Source organism: Microcaecilia unicolor, chromosome 2 (assembly GCF_901765095.1).
Source record: "Microcaecilia unicolor chromosome 2, aMicUni1.1, whole genome shotgun sequence".
Lineage (NCBI taxonomy): Eukaryota > Metazoa > Chordata > Amphibia > Gymnophiona > Siphonopidae > Microcaecilia > Microcaecilia unicolor.
Window position 1 is genome coordinate 441,747,998 of NC_044032.1, and position 20,562 is coordinate 441,768,559.

Consider the following 20,562-nt stretch of genomic DNA (forward strand, 5'->3'; position numbering starts at 1 on the left):
AGTAGTTATCCAACATTTGCGCGCGTAATTAACAGATGATGTTATAGAGTTTGACTTTAGCTTGTTACATCTAGGCGCCTACCTTTGGTACTCGGTTATAAAACTGCCCCTATAATGTACTTTGTTTCCTAGTGGCTCCAGAGATGGTGAAATGTAGTCATTGTATAAACTTATCTTTTAAATTGGAATTAATAAGTAGTCAAACATCGCAATGCAAATGATTAGACCTTGATTGGCATCATGCCATTAATCTCTGCAACCTGCATACTTTCTATATAGTTTCTGTAACATATTAACATAGTAAGTGATGGTAGATAATGACCTTGAACGGCCCATCCAGTCTTCCCAACAGTCACACTCATTATCTATTCATAATTAAATCAACAATGAACGTGATACTATATACTTGATCATGGTCTTTCCTTGTTGTTTCTGGGACATAGACCACAGAAGTTTGCCCAACTCTAACCTTACGTTCCAACTACTGGAGCTGCCATTAAAGCCCACTCCAGCCTATCCAAATTCCTCTTGTAATATATCTTAAATTGTATCTACTTTACTGTGGCTCTAGTATGTAAGGTGGACTCTCCATCTCCAGCAAGGTCAGCAGTTCCATTCTAGAGTTTATGTTTGTTTGTTAATACATTTGATACTACTTATCTTATTCAATACAAAGCAGTTTACATTTAAGTTTTTTTAAAGTTGGCTTCTTGAATATTTGCAGTTGGATTCTCTCGTGACACTCTCTCTTCAGGTGGTGCAGTCCTTTTTGAAATTGAATAATGGAACTTTTGGCTTGACCACGTGTCACTCCCTGATCCTCTCCATTCACTGATGATATCAAAAGGAGCCAAAAAGACATCTGGTCAAAATGTGAACTGTGCTTTTCACTTTTAAAAGGGAATGTTTTTTTTTTTTGTTTATTTTTTTTTACTAATGGCATGAATGGAGAGAGTGCCAGAAGACAAGTAGGCGAATAAAGGTAAATTATGGGCATCATTAAGCGTTTTTTTTTTTAACAGACAGCCCATATATTTACATGTAGCAGGCAACCTTGATCATCTCTCCACTATTTCTCTGCAGCCCCTGACAGCTGTCACTAATGCAGCCCTCTTTCTCCTATTTCAATTTTTATGCGTAGCACTAAAAACTAAGAAAAACTTGGCAGTCTGTAGTTTGGAATTCAGGGAGAAAGAGCTATGCGTCTAACCCATTTTTGCTCAGTGTTCCAAAACTGTTTAGAAATCTAGAGTGAAAATATAAAATTGAGCAAAAACAGGCTAAGAGAGATAAAAGAATAGCAGCAGGCTTTGGAGGGTAATGATGTACCAAAGGAGGGGGCAAGGAGGCCAAGGCCACCAGGTGAGGGCCTAAAGATAGTGTCTAAGTGCACTGGATTCCTGTCCTCATCCACAGGGATGCCACTTTCAGATGCCAGTACCAGTACCAACACAATTGCCATTGTGGGGCAAGGAGTAGTAAGAGTTATATGAGTCTCCAAAGGCAGCAAAAAAAAAAAAAAAAAGGCAGCAGTAAAAGAAACAGGCAGACAGGACCTCTGAGCTCCTGCATGCTGTGCCCTGCTCCCTCTGAGACAAAGTCTGCATTGAAAGGGTCGGGACATGGCAGACCTCAAGCACGCATAGGAGTACACAGGTTTCGTGCCTCTTTCTACTTTTACTGCTGCAGCAGAGTGGGAGAATACGGTATGAATCAGCAAGGGGACAGTAATGCTGGATATAGGTCAGGGAAGTGAGGGGGAGATACTGGACACCAATGTTCCCTCAGAAGTACATGGCAGTCCACCAGCATTCCTGCCATTGGGAGTGTTGCAGCAATATTATGGTTTCATTCAGAAAGGGCAGGCCATTTCTGCAGGATTCTCAGTGGACCTACCTGCCTATTCTTCATTAAAACCACAATATTCCTGCATCAATTCCAATGAGAGGAACACTGCTGCTCATCTTATATGTAGATCTCCTCGCTTCGCCAAAGCCACTCCTCTTTTATATGAGCTACACTGGTTACCAATAAGAGATAGAATATCTTTCAAATTATGCATTTTCATTCACCATATCTTGTTCAGTCAAGCCCCATTATATATGAATAATCTTATCGAATTACCCTCTCATAATGCTGTTTCATCATCTAGAGAATATCTTGTCTTACATTTCCCTATCTGTAAGAATGTGATATATAAAACAATTCACTCTGCTAATTTTTTCCTATCAAGGCACCTAACTTTTAGAAGTTTTCTAAAAACACATTTCTTGAATCTGGCCTTCCTGAATACAAATAACTCTATTTGAATATTACCCACACTCTTTTCATAATCTCATTTTCCATCTAGTCCTGCCTAATTATGCTTTCACCTATCTACCCTTAATTATTTGTTTGTCCATGAGATAGTCTAAATCCCTGGTTACTTACTGCACATGTATTAACTTGCTTCTTGAAGTTATTGTAATTTGTATTATATTCTGTACATTATTATGTTTCATTCACTTTATTGTTTGTTTGTAAACCATATTGAACTTGAATCCAGATTTATATTACTTTTATGTTAGTATTTACCAAAGACTAACTTTTATGTTAGTATTTACTGTTGCATATCAATGAGAATCACTGCCCCTGCCAATCTTGGCGTATACCCTCTATATACCACAGAGCCTTGCTGGTCCTATTATGACTCCAGAAGTAGGTAGGTTTTTCTTCTACTGGCCTTAAACCTGAGCTATCACAAAGTCCTCTTGTCTGAAGGACATATAGGACTGGGACACTTGCCCTATCATCCTCACTATGCCTCTTATTACCCTACTTATGTGGCAGGCTGACACCTTCACCTAGCTGAACCAAGGGGAAGGAACCCACCACCCAACGTTGCATCCTCCAATGACATACCTTATAGCTCACAGCCCGGGGTCCTACATACATCATGTGCCCTCAAATTTGAAAAGGGCCATTTCAATGATAGTCAATCTAGTACTTTGAATACAACTTTAGCACCTGCATTTGAATTTTGAGTTAGAGAGCAAAACAGGTGAAAACCTGCAGTGTCAGGCCAGGAGCACCATGTTACTACCTTCAGATCAGCCATGGCTGTTGCCAGTATCATACCAGCATCATAGCTATATCCTGTACACCTGCTCTGAGTGGATACTCAGAGATATGATTCATTTGATGTTGTAATGAATGTTTCTGGTTCACTAATATAGATACTTAAGAAAGAAAGAAACCCGTAATAAAGTTAAGAATTCTTATATCTATTCTTTTTCTTCATGATAATGTCTGAGTTATGCAACACAGGAGAACATTTGCTGCTGTGTGGAAAGGTTTTCAAAGAACTGAAGTGCTGAACTCGAGTGTTGCTGCATAGTATGAGCGATTTGTTTTATGACAGTGAAGAGGCAAAGGCTTCACCCGACAAGGAAACAGAAAAGAAAGTGGGATTTACTGCCTATTTCTGATTCAATGAATGAGTCTGCTGAGAAGTGTGAGCAATATCTCCTAGATTCAATTACTGCTCTTAAGAGAATTAGAATTTAATGGTACCAGACTGTTATCATTAATAAATTATGCTTGTGAGTTTAGGGAGGAAAGAAGCCTTTTGATTTATGTACAAAGTACTTGATTCACAGAAGCAAGACAAGGTAACCAAATTAAAGTTTTATCTTTTTGTTCTGTGTGTATTCACATATATGGGTTTTACTGTTTACATATAATGAGAATGTGCTGGGTAATTTTTTTGGAATGCCTTATGTTCAGCTTTTGCCAGGATCCCAAGTGCTTTTGTTTAATTTTTAGTGGGTTTTGTTGTTCTTCTGCAGCAGTATTTGTAGTTACTCCCACACACTGACAATGGGGATTTTTGAAGTTGATGTAGTATGTTATTGTCAGTTTAATGTGCAAAAGTAATCTATGTAGGAGGAAATTTTGGCCTCAGTGATGGTTTGGATGGCATTGTATACAGCTAACTTGATGAAATCATGATAGATTATATATATATACTGTAGATATAGATCTCTCTCTCTCTTTCTCTCTCTATATATAACAAAACTCTGAAATGTTAGAGTTAGAGTGTACATACAATAAACACTTCAATGAACTCCAATGCCCTCCATACTTAGCCACCCAGGCCAGAAGGTAACAGTTTGATAGCTGATGTTGCCTGGTGCTGACCATTCAAGTTGGTTTGTAGACATATTTTTGGGGTCTGAGATCCCAGGAACACACTCCTGTAGCACATAAAATAATGCTTTTGGCCCCGTAGGAGGAGAGAAAGAAAGAGAGAGAGAGAGAGAGAGAGAGAGAGAGAGAGAGAGAGAGAGAGAGAGAAAAGAGCAAGCTATGGGAGCTAGGTGGAACCAAAACAGGTCTTAAGCTAGGCTTCAGGAGAACACCATGGGTGGTAAAGGGTGACCTCAAACAGTCATAGAGTATAAGACAAATGAGTGGGAAGGCTCAGGAAGGAGAAGGGCCAACAGTAGAGAGGCCATTTGGGCACATCAAGAAATGGAGAACTGCATGGGAAGAAGAGCTTAAGCAACTAGGAGAGAGGCTGCAATGGGAACACCAGAGTTCGGACTTCAGAATCGCATTTAGATTGCAACATGACTCTGGTGTAGTAAAGAAAAGCAGGCTTTTAATATTTATAGATGAAAAGCTCCTTATTTTACTACCATGCAAGGTCTCTCACTATCTCATTATAGATAAATACATCAATATTAATATTGATATAGATAAGTACATGAATATGTTATATAGCCCTATTTTTGCATAGCAGTTATTGTTATCTAAGACTTATGTGAATCAATCAGTTATTTATTATTTATTTATTTGTTGCATTTGTATCCCACATTATCCCACCTCTTTGCAGGCTCAATGTGGCTTACAATACGTCATAAGTAGTGACAATGCATGAGAAAGTATACATTTAGTAATAACAGGTATCCATGTAGCTGATGTAGTCGAATTAGATGTCACTTGGTATGATCGTGTGGTTAGGAATCCTTTGAACCAGTTCAGAACATTTCCTCCAATTCCGAAGTATTCAAGGATATATAGTAGTATTCCATGATCAACCATATCGAAGGCGCTAGACATGTCAAATTGTAGCAATAGTATATTCTTGCCAGTTGCAATCGTTTGTTTAAATTTATTCATGAGAGTAACTAGTACTGTTTCCGTGCTGTGGTTAGACCGAAATCCTGACTGGGAATCGTGTAGTATTGAGAATTTGTTTAAGTAGTTTGCGAGTTGTTTGGTTACCATCCCTTCCATTAGTTTGGTTATTAAGGGTATGGATGCTACTGGTCTGTAGTTGGTTAGTTCGCTGGCACTCTGCTTTGTGTCTTTGGGTATTGGAGTGAGTAGAATGTTTCCTTTTTCCTTCGGGAAGAGTCCAGTTTGTAGCATATAGTTTATGTGATTCATGAGGTCTATTATGAATTGATGAGGGGCGGATGTCATAAGGTTGTTTGGGCATATATCTAGTTTGCAATGAGATTTGACAAATCTTTTGAGCATTTGGGAGATAAGATCCTCCGATAATATCTCGAAATTGGTCCAGGTTCTGTCTGCTGGGTATACACCTGGATCTGGATCTAGACAGTCTAGGAGTGCAGCATAGTCTGTGGTGCTGACTGGTATTTTAAGTCGCAGTTGTATGATTTTCTCATTGAAGTATTTCGTGAGGTTGTCTGCTCCTGGTGTATCTTTGTTGTTGGTTGTGATTGGTGTGGTATCTAGTAGTTTGTTCACGAGTTGGAAGAGTTTGTGTGTGTCCTTGTAATTCAGTCCGATTTCATTTTTATAAAATAGTCTTTTAGTTTGCCTTATAGTGTATTTATATTTCCTTTGAAGTTGTTTCTAGGCGTTTAGTGTTGGGTCGTCTTTCTTTTTATTCCACGCACGTTCTAACCTTCTAACTTGTGTTTTGAGTTTTTTCAGTTCTTCGGTGAACCATGGTGTTGATTTCTTCCTGTATGAGGTTCTGGTTTGAATTGGGGCAATGTTGTCTAGTATTGTTCTGCATCTAAAATTGTGTAGCAAATACTCAGGTCAATATTCAAAGCAATTTAGCTGGGCAGGAGAGGCTAGCAAGGAGCAGATACTCAGCGGCACTTAACTGGGCAGTGCCATAGAATATCTTCTCTGACTGCTGTGGTGCTCTCTGGTGGTACAGGGGAGCAGTCAGGGTAGAACTAGAAGTTATCAGGGCTCTGCTGATATTCAGTGCTGGTGCCCAGATAGATAACCAGGCATGCTGTACCACACAAAAGGCAGCCCTAATAAAGGGAAATGGGACTTGATACACCACCTTTCTGTGGTATTTTGCAACTACATTCAAAGCAGTTTACATATATTCAGGTACTTATTTTGTACCTGGGGCAATGGAGGATTAAGTGACTTGCCCACAGTCACAAGGAGCTACAGTGGGAATTGAACCCAGTCCCCCAGGATCAAAGTCCGCTGCACTAACCACTAGGCTACTCCTCCACTCAGTTAGCTGTGGATTGAATATTGACTATACCGGAATATTATCTGGGCTTTGCCAGGGCCCAGATAAATGCCAACACTGAATATCTTGGCTTAATTCTGCCCTTTATTTGGGGGGGGGGGGGGGGATGATCTTGGGATTGGATTGAAGGGATAATGATCAGGGGGAAGGGGGGATTGGATCAGGGGGTATTAAATTGGGTGTGATACTTCCTATGGTTAGCATGGGACCTGTGTCATATGCTTCAGGGGATAGTGCGGGTTCATTTGCTGATGCATTTGATGCAGGCCCCACACAAGCTGTCTGCCCTATGCAATAACTGCAGTTCAGACGCTGGGTATGCCCCATACGCTTACCACACAAGTTTTTCACTTATCTCACCTCAACGTTCGTATTTAAGTTGTGGTAAGTGCAAATAACTTAGCACACTTTAATAAAGGGTCCTTCAGTTATTTTGATCTATTGGCTTGGACAAGGGGGCCCCTGGAACTTAATTTAGAGATGAATTATCTTTTATTCAACACAAAAATGAAGGCCGGGTTATTTATAAAATGTTTCACGTAAAATCATTGGGTTAATTATTGTGAGTTGAGGGTCAGTGGGGGTCAGTGATTTCAGTCATGTTTAAGTTGTTTTGAGGAATTTGTGTTGAATTCTACAGTGATGGTTCTGCATTTCTGATATTTTGTTGGTGTTATTTATTATATGATTTTTTGTTTTGCCTTTGCTCTTGTTTTCTGCAATGCAATTGATGTCTATTGTCTGTAACTCAACCTCAGCTTGTTTTTTAAAAGGTGTTTCATCAAATCCAACAAACAAATAAATAAATAAATAGGGTAATTTAGCACAGAACTGGCCAAATAAGAACATACAGCTGGTATATGTGTAAATAGTGGCAATTTTAAAAGGGAAAACACATACATCCTTTTTTTTTTTTTCCTAAAACTACCACTCAACACATGTATCAAATGGTGGCAGGCATATGTTTAATTTTGCCTGCTTAGGAGCAGGTGTAAATGTACAGGTGTTTCTGCCTGGATTTACATGTATACTTTGTATTTTGTAAAGTACATGTAAACTCTGCCCATTTAAAATACTTTTAACATTATGCATAATCCCCCTTACTTTCCTGTGTCTACTCCGGTGCTCCTCCCTTGGTCTGTTGTCTCCTGCTCCTGTGTCTACTCCAGTGTTCCTCCCTTGGTCTGTCCTCTCCTGCTTCTATGTGCTGGGACCCAGGTTATAGCGTTAATGCAATCATCTAGGTGCTGGCACACAGGAGCAGGGGAGAGAGACAGACCCAGAAGCAGGCAGGCAGGCAGGCAGGAATAAGCTTCTGCTCTTCCCTCGAAACCTTGCTGGTGCTGGGCCCCCTTGGAGGCTAGGCCCAAGGAATCTTGCCCCCCTGGCCTCCCCTCTCGGTGGCCCTGGAAATATGTTAGTCCAACTTTTATTAGGAAACTCTCTTAGCAAATGCTTTGCGCCGTATGCCTGTATTTGGTCACAAAACTTTAATCGCAACTTTATCTTCTTCGCCTCGAAGAAAGCTACATACAACTGTATGGCCCCAAATTGTTAAATACCATCTTACACAGACTCACATCTTTTCAAAGAGCTGCTTATATTGTTCATCTCCACGGCCTCCTTCCACTTCACTGTCCAGCTTCTTAATGATCTCATCTTCAAACTGTAAGAAAAACCAGAGGTGAGAGACTGAGGGGAAGCATAACTGTCACTCACAAAATGAAACATTTAGACATACTGAGAACACATTACATCAACAGCACTGAAAAAGTGCCAGTTTACCAGAAGCGTGTACATCACATCAGGGCCGCCAAGGGGGGGGGGGGGGGGGGGGGGGGGGGGGGGGGCGCAAGATTCCCTGGGCCCAGCGCCAGTAAGGTTTCCGGAGGCGGGCAGAAGTTTCTATTCCCTAGGTCTGTCTCTCTCCTGCTCCTGTGTGTCGGGACCCAGGTGATTGATTGCATTAACTCAATAACCTGGGTCCCGGTACACAGGAGCAGGAGAGTGACAGACCAAAGGAGAGGCAGACGCAGGAAGGTAAGAGGAGGGATGGGGTGGCGGCAGCCTGAGTGGAGGAGGGCGGCAGTGGTGGTGGCCTGAGTGGAGGGGGTGGTGGCAGTGGCCTGAGTGGGGGGGGGGGGGGGCTGTGGCTACGATGGTCTTGCCTCAGGCCCGGCTCTGTCTCTTGGTGGCCCTGCATCACATTGATAAAGCACTCATACCTGCTAAGTAGTGGTGTCTGGTTATTAATTATTAGCTGTTCCTCTTAGGACTGCATTTCAATTAAAATGTTTAATCATGATTAATCGCACAATTAAAGGTATTTTATTTATTTATGTATTTATTTCCCACTGCAGTAACTTGTGATTCTGGACAAGTCACTTAACCCTTCATTGCCCCAGGTACAAAATAAGTACTTGTGTTTAATATGTAAACCGCTTTGATTGGAACCACAGAAAGGTGGTATATCAAATCCCATCCCCCTTCCATTTCCTAAAGGACTGATAATCTCTCTTCTTCTGAAGCTTTCCCTCTGGCTGACTCACCTCCTCTGACAACACTTACTATTTCTGCATGAGTGAGATGGATCAAACTTTGGACCAGACTGCAGGCAGTTAATGGCAATGCTGCCATTGCCAGGGACCAACAGAAGACCACCTTTAAGCTAGACCCACACAGGGAGATTTTGAATTGCTGGTGGTGGATTGCACCAAGGACAGGGGTTGGGAGTGGAAGGGAGCAGAAGAGATTTTTGGAGGAGACAGAAGATGCTGCAACGTGGTTAATTTTTTAAATCACAATTAATTTTTAAAATTTCAATTAATAATGCATTAACTTGCAGCCCTATTTCCTGGAAGTTCTCACTGTGCTAATTGTTAGATTATCCCTTACCAGTGTTAGCATATTATCCCTATGGAGTTTGAAGACAGCCCCTAGGAGGCAAATTTATACTTTGCCCCTGAAGTTTTCATCAGCCATGTTGATATAAGATTGCTGAACTCCAGAGTTAAAGCTATTATGGGCGACTACAGTGTTGTGGTAGCAAGCTAATACACAGCCAAAGAATGAACACTGGGAGGGTCATTTTCTAAAACATCTGAAGCATTTGACAGGCAAAACAGCACTTTATTTATACATATGAGCTTTCATAAAATCTCCTACCCTGTAATCTAATCTAATCTAATTTGACACTTGTACACCACTAAATTCACACAAAGGGTCCAATAAAAACACAAATGCACAATAAAGTACAAATGCTTAACAATCAAACATATAAACAGCGAGTGACCGTACTCACTCGCAAATGCGCAGTAGACTTCCCTCTCTGTCCCGCCCCCGCGTCAATACGTGTGATGGGGGGCGGGACAGAGAGGGAAACTGCGCGAAGGGGAGGGAACCGCCGAGGTCGCCACTGCTCCCCCCCCGAGGTCGCCGCCACTAGTACACCCCCCCCCCAGAGTCGCCGCCGCCGCAGCCACCCCTCCACCCGGCCCGTTTCCTCGCTATTCAACTTACATCTCCGGAGCAGGCAGATCAGCTGAGCTGCCGTTGGCCTTCCTTCCCTACCTGTGTCCCGCCCTCACCGACGTTACGTCACACGAGGGCGGGACACAGGCAGAGAAGGAAGGCCGACGGGAGCTCAGCTGATCTGCCTGCTCCGGATATGTAAGTTGAATAGCGAAGAGACGGGCTGGCGTCGGCGACGGGAGGGGGGGGGGTATTGGCAGCGGTGAACTCGGGGGGGAGGGGCCAGCGGCGACCCAATAGCCTGTTTTAATGGGCTCAACGGCTAGTATATCATAAAATAAGTACAGTCTTTAAAACAAGTAAGTATTAATTAAAGAAAACAGTTTTAAGATTTTTTTACGGAATAAAGCATAAGAGTTCACAAGTCTTAAATCAATTGGAAGATATTTCTAGTAAAAAGCAGCCTGATAAGATCTTTCATAATTTCTTTTAGACAGAGGATGAAAAACCAGAGGAAAAAGAAGAATGCTGTTGTTCTTTCATTTTAAAGTTTGCTGTGATGAAGAACGATTAAGTAAATCATATAGAAAAACTGAAACTAAACTATATACAGGTAGATGTATGTATGTGCACATATGTCCTGAATGCATGTAAGTTCATTCAGTCTGAAAGGAGGTGTTTCTGGGGATGTGCTTGGGAAGGAGTTTTGGATTTTCAAAAGTATGCAAATAAATCTCCCTGAAAATATTTGTGTACTACTAAGTGGATGTGATTATATATGAGCAATTTTGGTAGGATAATTTTGAATGTGAAAATACATGTGGGCTTCCATTTGAAAAACAAAGGGCTCTGTTTACTAAGCCGCTCTAGCATTTTTAGCACGCGCTAATCACTAGAATCGCCCATATGTTCCTATGGGCAACTTAGCATTTAGCGCGTCCTGATCATTAGCGTGCACTAAAACCGCTAACGTGCTATTAGTGCTGCTTAGTAAACAGGGCCCAAAGTTACTTAACTGTAGCAAGTGTTCTCCATGGGCAACAAGATTCAAGCCCTCACAATTGGATGCTATCAATGACGGAGCCCATACAGGAAAAAATCTCTCTTGGTTTAAACATTCCAGAAGCTTTTTGAGACACCACCATGCATATGAATGACTTCCTGTACTTTGCTGGCATGCAGATGCACCCCAGGCTTAAATAGGTAATTTTAGAAGACATTTCCTATGGGGAATATTTTAATTTAATTTATTTGTAGATTTATCTGGTAGGGGAATATCAAGAGTTGAACTCTACTGCTCACAGATCACACCTGCTACAATTGAGTTACTTGGCTTTCTCCAAAGACAAGCAGGATGTCAAACTCTCACAAATGGGACTCTCTAGCTATAGGTTATCTTTATCATAAGACGAATAAACTAAAAAAATTACCAATGGGCAGGCATAAGTTTTTTTTTTCAGGTTTTTTTTGTTTTGTTTTTTAGTTGTTGTTTTTTTCTTTTTTTTTTAATACAAAGGCAACTTGGATTGCCTTTTTCACACTTTCTTTTTTTTTTTTTTTAATTCTTTATTTATTCATTTTAACATTCATAATATATACTTATGAGTGAAAATACACCAAAAGGAAAATCATCATTCAATATACACATATAATCGACCTCAAGGGTACTCAACTATCGCCCACAAATGTAAGTAATTGATCCAAGAAAAAGGAAATATCTATACTTAAATCTTAAGCAATTTCACAAAAGGGGAAAAACAAAAAGCAGCTTAATTCCTGAGTGGTTTACTCAAATCTGCCATACAGTGTTACATATGAGACTAAACCTGAACTCTGACCTCTTCTCTGCTTATTATAAAGTCCTCCAGCTGTTTTGGTTCAAAAAATTGATATTGTTTTAGTTGAAATTTTATTCTACATATACATGGGAATCTGAGAAGAAATTCTGCCCCAATTGCTATTACCCTAGGGCGTAACAATAAGAACATCTTACGTCTCCTCTGAGTTTCCCTAGATAAGTCAGGAAATGCTCTAACTTTTGAACCCAAAAACAGCGAATCCAAATGTCTCAAAGAAAGTTTGAGCACAGCGTCTCTATCTATTTCCAGCGCAAATGTGACCAACAAAGTGGTCCTTTGGGTTATGACCTCAAGAGAGGACTCTAGGAATGCTGTGAGATTCATTGCATCTTGCCTCTGTAAATTTTCTGGGATATTCCCATCCACTTGTATATAATAAGCTCGGGTTATAGGTGGCAATGAATTCTCAGGCATTCCCAAAGTTTTTATTAAATATTTTCTAACCAATTGGATTGGAAGTATCAAAGGGGATCTAGGAAAATTTATGAAACGTAAAGTCAATCTCTTAGAATAATTTTCCAAATACTCCAGGCGTCTTGAAGTGAAGTTTTTGTCCTTAATTAAAGTTTGTTCCACCAGTGCAAGTTTTTCAGTTTTTTCTGACAATTTCTTAACCTCCGAAGCCTGGAGTTCACAAGTTTGTATTTGATTTAACGCAGTCTCCGAAAGTGCTTTAATTGTCTCCATATTTTTCAAAACTAAAGCTTGTAATGCAGATTGGGTTGTAGAGGTTAAGTCCCATAGTGACTCCAAAGTCACTACGGCGGGTTTCACTACCGTTCCCACTAAAAACTCCGGAAGAGGGGCCTTGGAGGCTTGCTCCAGGATACTCACTGTTTTAGAAACAACGTGAGTAGATGATAGTTCCGGTCCCTCCTGCTTGTCGGCTCCAGATGTCCTCTCGTGCTGGCTCCCTCCCTGTTCGCCTTGTACTCCTCCCAGGATTGTGGCGACAGGGCTCGCAGTTAGAGCTTCTCTTCCGGGTTGTGGAGGTGCCGCATGTTCGACGGGGCTCAGGGAAGCCCCATCTCCACTGCCATCTAGCGTCAAAGCGCCAGCTCCGGCTGAAGGAGTAGACGCCAACTCAGGAACGGAGAAAACTCGGAATTGCTCCAGCGTCGTCTGGAGTAGCTGGGGCGTTCCGCCCGGGACATGGGGAGCCTCCCGGACTTTGCCTCTCCTCTTCCCCATCGATTGACAGGTAAGACGCTCTCACAAAAGTTAGCTGCTGCAAACTCCGAGCGTGTCCGATTAAGCTGCTCAAACCGTCGCCATCTTGGATCTTTCACACTTTCTTGTTACTATGCATACTTTTATGTGTATAACCTCTGAGATAATTTTATAAAATACCTTTCCATGCAAAATATTATTTATAAAATTACCTCTAAAAAGTTGTCTGTTCAAGAAAAAAGATCAGTTACCACAATGGCTGGCTTCATAGAATATGGAAAACTGAGGATCCCACAGTGATGCAGTGCAGGATCTGATGTGCATGTGCGTTGGGGTCTCAAAAGATTTCTAGAATTGTTCTAAGCTGCAAGAAGCTTTTTACTTCCTGGTTGCATCTGATGATTTCACTCACTTTTGAGGTCTTGACACCGTGCTTGACCTTGGAGAACTGGTGTAACTTATGTGACAGTTACTTGATATGGGTTGTTAGAAAATTGCTTGTGTCGACAATGGAGAAAAGGCTCTGATTTTCCAGAAGCACATACACTGCTTTTATCAGCACTGGAAAGAAAGTAATTTAGCACAGTACTGATAATACTGAAAAAGGTGCTGATTTACCAAAAGAGCATTTGCTGCATCAATAGCACACTGAAAAGATGCTGATTTACCAGAGAAGCAAATGATACACTTAGGACTACTGGAATCTTGCAGTATGTGTACCTGCAGAGATTCCCAAAGCCTTTAATACTTTAATACTGTGATTTTCTTAGGTCTGATTAGAGGCTGACTGAACTTCAGTTTTGGTTTTGGATACCAGCCTAAAATCCGGATTCGGACGAATACCAGTACATTTTCAGTTGAAACTCCCCCACAAGCACAAACTCCGATCAGAAGCACAATCACTTTCTGCCACCTCCCTAACCACAAAACGCCACCCTCCCACCATCTGTAGGCCCTCTCTGGGCCTACCTTAGATTTCTCGATGGTCTAGTGGTCTCGTTGGGGCAGGAGGGATCCCCCAATTGCTCCTGCCCATGCAGGCTCCTGAGTCAAAATAGCTGCTACAAATCCTCACATTTGTGTTTGGGAGGGGTGGGAAGGGTTGATGGTTTCTGTTTTGTCTTCAGTTTCAGCTAAAACTGAGCGACAAAGTTTGGCCACAGATTCGTTTTTGGTCACCCTCGTGGTCTGATATCAGTACCTGCTGGGTAGAGCACTGCACAGCATTTAGACTTTCCAGGGCGGGACCAGAGCTTGAGAGACAGAAGGAAAGCTGAAGGCGCACCGAGCTAGCACGCTTTTCACTGGTGCTGTCGCTGCCGACGCTGCCTTAAATCTGAGCAGGACAGGTAGGAGTTTTAAATTTCAGGGGGGGGGGTGCGGGAACTGGACGGCGCGCAGTGACGAATTTTAAATTTCAGGGCGCGAACTGGATGGCGCGCGGTGCCGCGATTGCTTGTTTTTTTTTTCTTTGTTCTTGTACGAAGGATGAGGAAAGTGGCTTGGCACGCGTGCCAACAGAGAGGGTTCTGCGTGCCCTGTCTGGCACGTGTGCCATAGGTTCGCCATCGCTGCTCTAGGGACTGCTCCAATATTGTGAAAATATCTTTTAAACCCTCATTTTTATCCTCTACCATAGGACATTGAACTCCGTCTCTTATTCCTTCAATATTTCTCTTAGGAATATAAAAAATTTTACTTATTGGTGGTATTGTCTCTCTCGACATTTTTAAATTTTCCATTAAATATCTACGGAATAAATCCATTGGAGTATATCCTAATAGTTTTGGAAAGTTCAAAAGTCTTAAATTCAGCCTTCTATTAAAATTTTCGATTTGTTCAATTTTTCGCTGTATAACAGGTCTTTCTTTTATCACTGTTGATTGGAACTCTTTGAACTTTTCCATTTCTTTTTGAAGCGGTGTCACACACGTTATTAAATCAGATTTAACAGATTCCACAGTAGTCTTTAAGTTCTCAAACTTTTGATTTAACAGACTTACTTCGCTAGAAGATCTTTGAAGGGTTTGGTCCATCTTAGTTAACATCTGCCAAATTTGTTCTAGATTTAACTCTGGCTGATCTCCTGGGGCCTTCATTCGGGCCTCTTCTCCCAGCACTTTTGTGTGCGTCGGTAGTTCCCCACTGAATCGCATCCCTTCTCCACTTCTGGAAGGGGGATGTTTCTCCTCTATCGTCGCTGTAAGCGCTGGACACGGAGGAACTATCGGTGCAGGGGGGAAAGCGATGTTTCCACACTCAGCAGCGGGTCCCCTTCCCTGGGAATTGCCACATCGAGCTCCTCTACCCTGCTACTCTGAGAGACTCCGGAGAAGAAGTGCTCCAAGGTTGGTTGTTGTTGCGGGGAGGAAGCCGAGGTCAGAGGGGGAACCGACCTCACCATCCCCTTCCTTTTCATATGAGGCATATTAATTTCTTTGCGGAATAACTGAAGAAAAACAACACAACTCTCAGAGCTAACTTACAACACCTCCAGTCACATCGCCATCTTGGAAATGCCCTGGCACAGCAGGTGATTTAAGCGGGCAGGAGCCTCTCCTGCCCACTTAAATCGCTTTGAATATTGGGCCCTTTGCACTTAGTATGCATCATTACAGCATCTAAATTTCAATGCCATTTCTTGAACTTATCCCTTTGTGACTTACTTTCATCTGTTATATTTCTGTGCTCTTTTTTGCTTTTGTTTGTTTCTCTTTTTCTTCTTCCTGCCCCCATTCCATACCACCTCCCTCTGTCCGCTCCATGGTTCAACTTCACCTTCAGTATTGCGTTCAATTCTGGTCGCAATATCTCAAAAAAGATATAGCGGAATTAGAAAAGGTTCAAAGACAAGCAAACAAAATGATAAAGGAGATGGAACTCCTCTCATATGAGGAAAGGCTAAGGAGGTTAGGGCTCTTCAGCTTGGAAAAGAGACGGATGAGATGAGATATGATTGAGGTCTACAAAATCCTGAGTGGTGTAGAATGAGTAGAAGTGAATTGATTTTTTACTCATTCCATAACTAGGGGACACTCAAAGAAATTACATGGAAATACGTTTAAAACAAATAGGAGGAAATATTTTTTTCACTCAACGAATAGTTAAGCTCTGGAACTCTTTGCTGGAGGATGTAATAACAGTGGTTAGTGTATCTGGGTTTAAAAAAGGTTTGGACAAGTTCCTAGAAAAGAAGTCCATAGTCTGCTATATAGACAGACATGGGGAAGCTACTGCTTGCCCTGGGATTTGTAGTATGGAATGTTGCCACTACTTGGGTTTCTGCCAGGTACTTGTGACCTGATTTAGCCACTATTGGAAGCAGGATACTAGGCTAGATGATGGTCCATTGGTCTGACCCAGTACGCTATTCTTATATTCTTATGCCATCTCTACTCTTGTGTGCAACCTGTTGGCAGTGAATTGTTCTTGGTGGACTACTGAAGCACTAGGCTGCAGCACTGGTGGGTTATCTGTCCATCTACAATAACTCCTTTTATGCTACCCCATGCACCTGATGACATTGTTAGTTACAAAATAACAACAACTTTTCTGCATCTAGGCACAGATTCTTAAAACAAGCTACATAGAGTAACCTGGGCTGTGAGTGCTGCTGGGGGAAGACAAGCTCGGCATATCTCACTGTGACACCTGGTTAAGGAACAGTGTTGAAAGTGACTCTGCATTCTCCACTTGTAGCCACAGGAGGCTGCCGCAGCACCAAACCTTTATCCAAGAGGGGAAAATCAGAAAATATTTGGTCCTGGGCACAAAGGCTTCCTAGTGAGACAGTCAGAAAGGAAAATATAGCTCCTCAGTGGGGAGCCCAGTGAGAAGATAAAAGGCAATATTTTTCTTTCTATAGATGTTTTAGTTCTAGTTGCAGAGGTAAACCCTTCCTTTTGAATTCTGCTAGGAGATAATAGCTCCTGACCTCCACTGTGCTCTTTGCACTTACTTTTCCACAGCACATTTGAGGAGAGCAGTTCCCTATCTATTGCCATTGGCATCACGAGATGCCAGGATGACAACAAGACATATCTTCCATAGGAGAGAGCCATACAGCAACACTGACACCGCTAACTCAACAAAAGCCATTGACTCTTTTGCTGTTAGAAGCCACTGAATTAAAAACTAAAATGCCAAATATTCCTGGCAATGCTCAGTGAATAGCTATAGAAGGCCAGGGAAAGCGTTACATGTGACAGTTTTGGGGAGGGGCAATAAACAGAGCAAGATTCATGAGGCTGTGCCTTCCTCTATGTGCAGTTGCAGTCCTTGAAGTCAATGTGCCTGTTTACTATATGGTACACGACACAGCGGTGCTGCTCACTGTGGATAGTCATAAGGCCACTGGTGCCTCATCATCATGCACAGTGAGGAGAAGAAAACTCATTCTGAAAATTAGATTTCAGGAGGTAAATCAATACGAACAAGACCAATTAACATTTCAAGAACGAGGTCCTTTTCCTGGCCATGGCCTGTTCCCTCATTCCTCAGGACTCATCTAGCCGTCAGGAGGCTACTTCACACAAAAGAAAATCATGTATCATGCGGCTGTCCCTCTCTCAAATTCTATGGATCTGCTCACTATGCATATTTTCCATACTCAGGCCTTTACTACCACTGATTCTGTTCTTTTTAAATTGTTTCCAAGTAAATACAAGCCAAAGAGAATGCCCAGGAAGGAATAGGAGGTAGCAGGGCCGCTAGGAGGAGGGGGAGGCAGGGGGAAAGATTCCCCCGGGTCCGGGCTCCAAGGGGGCCCGGCGCCGGGGTCTGTCTCTCTCCTGCTCCTGATGGGGCCCAGATGATTGCATTAATGACAGACTCCGGTGCTGGGCCCCCTTAGAGGCTGGGGAGGAGCAGACACAGGATTCCAAATTGGGTTCAGCTTCGGGGCCTCTGGTTTGTCTGGTGGGGGTCCCCAAGCCCTGAGGGGAAGCAGCTGCAGGGCAGGCAATGCGGTGGAGAACAGCGCTGGAGGAAGTCTTCTGCTGGCGTGGCTTTGGGACCTCTGCCAGCCAAGGTATGTGGAGTTGTGGGGGGGGGGCAGGGAGGTGGGGCAAATATGCCCCCCCACTCTGCGCTCCGGCCCCCCAATTTTTGAAGTCTGGCTATGTAGCATCCTGGGGGGGGGGGGGGGGCCGCAGCAGTGATCCTGCCCGGGGGGGGGGGGGGGGGGGAGGGTAGCAACAGTAGCAGTGGTCCTGCCCCAGCCCAGCTCAATCTCTTGGTGGCCTTGGGAGGCAGCCAAGGGGGCTGTGCTCTGATGCTCCACAGGAGAGGAAGTGAAGAGTTTCTTGCTTTCTATTTGGCAAGAAAGTGTGTCTCCTGTGCTCTTTTTTGGCATGACTCCACTGAGTGGAGACTCAGTGGAGCATCATTTGGGAGGATGAGAATACCTCAATCAGAAAAATAGGATCCTAGTTTTAGACTTTGTTCACCAAAAAAGAAGTGAAGTGAATTTTGTATTTCAAGAGGAATTTAGGACTTTCTTCAGTTACCCTAAAGAATGTCTCGGAGAAAACAGTATAAGATCTTGGATGATCTATAGATTCTATGGGCTCATATTCAGTCCATGACAGTCAGTGACTTTTAAAACACTGACCGCTGCGGTTATAATTAGATCGGATATTTAATGCTGGCATCCAGATACCAGCCGGCACTGAATATTCCATTCCATTGCTTATATACTGCTTAAATCAACCAAGGGATCAAAATGGTTTACAGAAAAATATACTAAATTAATAATAAAAAAAAACCCAAATAGGACTTCAAAGCCTTCCTAGACTTTTAATAATTTGGAATTGTTTAAATAAAGACAGGAATAATAATCCAAATCTTACAAGATTGATAAGTAAAAGAACTATTGTAAATACTTTTATATCGCACATTTTAGACAGAAGGAAAACCTAGGGCCCTGTTTACTAAGGTGCACTAGCATTTTTAGCATGTGCTAAAATTGATAGCGCATCCACAGCGCGGCTTAGTAAACAGGGACCCTAATCTTTACAAGAGGTAGAGTGAACTGTTGTTCTGCTAGAAGAACAAGTTAATAATTGACTGTGAGAAACTGGACAATCACCTGTGAAGATCTTATAAACTAAACGGGCCACTTTAAAGTCCACCCGCGCTTTCACTGGCAACCAATGAAGTTCTCTCAAAATAGGTGACACATGATCATATTTCTTACAGCCAAATATTAATCTGGCTGCAGTGTTCTGTAATAGTTGTAATCTATTCAATAACTGTTGATGTATACCAGCATACAGAACACTGCAATAATCAATCTGTGGAAAGAATTATCATCTGTACTATCACATGAAATTGTTCTGGGAAAAAAAAGAAAGAATGCACTGCCCGCAACTGATGTAGTTTAAAGAAAATTCTTTTACACAGAGAATTTATCTGATTTTTCATATCAAGTACTACACCTGAGTATCAGTGTTGACCAGTAATACTATCTTGTTATTCGGACTGCTAACCAGATAAAGTTAGAACAGCTTTTTTGCACAGAAATGTAGATTATACAGGTATTAAAGTCCCCCCTCTGTGTTAACAGCTTGGGCTACCTGCCGCATTCCATACCCTGTGGGATCAAACAGCAGAAAGATAATTAAAATCTCTGTCAAGACGATTATAAGAATTCAGTGCAAAATAAAGATAAGTAATAGTTGAAGTTAAGATAAAAAATCTATATGCCAGGACTCTTCCCCTACCATCCCATTCCACTGGTTCAACCCCCCTCCCCCACCCTCACTTCTTTTTGCCTGTTTCCGCCTCACAAATATTTATAAAGCAAAACAGCGAATATTACTGACAAAAGTGAAAGCAATCATCCTTTATATCTGGACTGATGTTTTTTAATAAAGGCAGATGCCTACAAATATGAAAGGTTAAATAATTTCCTCACAAACATGGAAAATGCAGAGACTAGGGTGTTGTCACGTCCCTTACCTGTGCCGCTCTGTCCGCAGTGATGCCTCGCTCCGCGAGCAGGAGAGAGCGGGGTATCGCTGGCTACGGGCAGCATGTTAGGGGAATCTTGCCTGCCTCCTGGACGGTGCCGGTTCACCGCTATGGATCAGTGGCGGCTGGAGAGCGCCGGCCATTTTGGCAGCGCCGGCGCTCACAAGCTGGAGAATCTCTTCCGGGCGCTGGACCCGGGAGCATGGAAACGCCCCTTCTGGGTCCGGATTGGCTGGTCGCGGCTGGACTCCGCCCTCTCTCTGTGACCAGCCTATCCAGAGCCCTTGGGCTGGTTGTAGGCTCCACCTCCCGGACAGCTGATGGTTGTCTCCCTGATGGAGGGGGCTATTTAAGTACAGACGCTGGCAGAACACTTTGCTTCGGCTTCTGCTTGTGTGGTTTCCTGAGTTCTGTGTTGTTGGATTGCTTACCGGCCTTGACCTTTGTTTGGACCTGGACTCTGCTTTTTGCCTGCCGCCTGCCTTGAACCTTTGTTTGGACCTGGACTCTGCTTTTTGTCTGCCGCCCGCCTTGAACCTCTGTTTGGACCTGGACTCTGCTTTTTGCCTG

The 20,562-nt window shown here is 42.6% G+C and overlaps 1 protein-coding gene across 1 annotated transcript in view; it reads right to left on the reverse strand.

The window, feature by feature from the left end:
* LOC115461208 (dedicator of cytokinesis protein 2-like) overlaps positions 1-20,562 on the reverse strand; it is a 1,592,043-nt gene that overhangs the window by 272,001 nt on the left and 1,299,480 nt on the right. Inside the window, 1 exon segment of the mRNA XM_030190877.1 lies at positions 8,101-8,186. Coding sequence (XP_030046737.1) covers positions 8,101-8,186 — 86 coding nt within the window.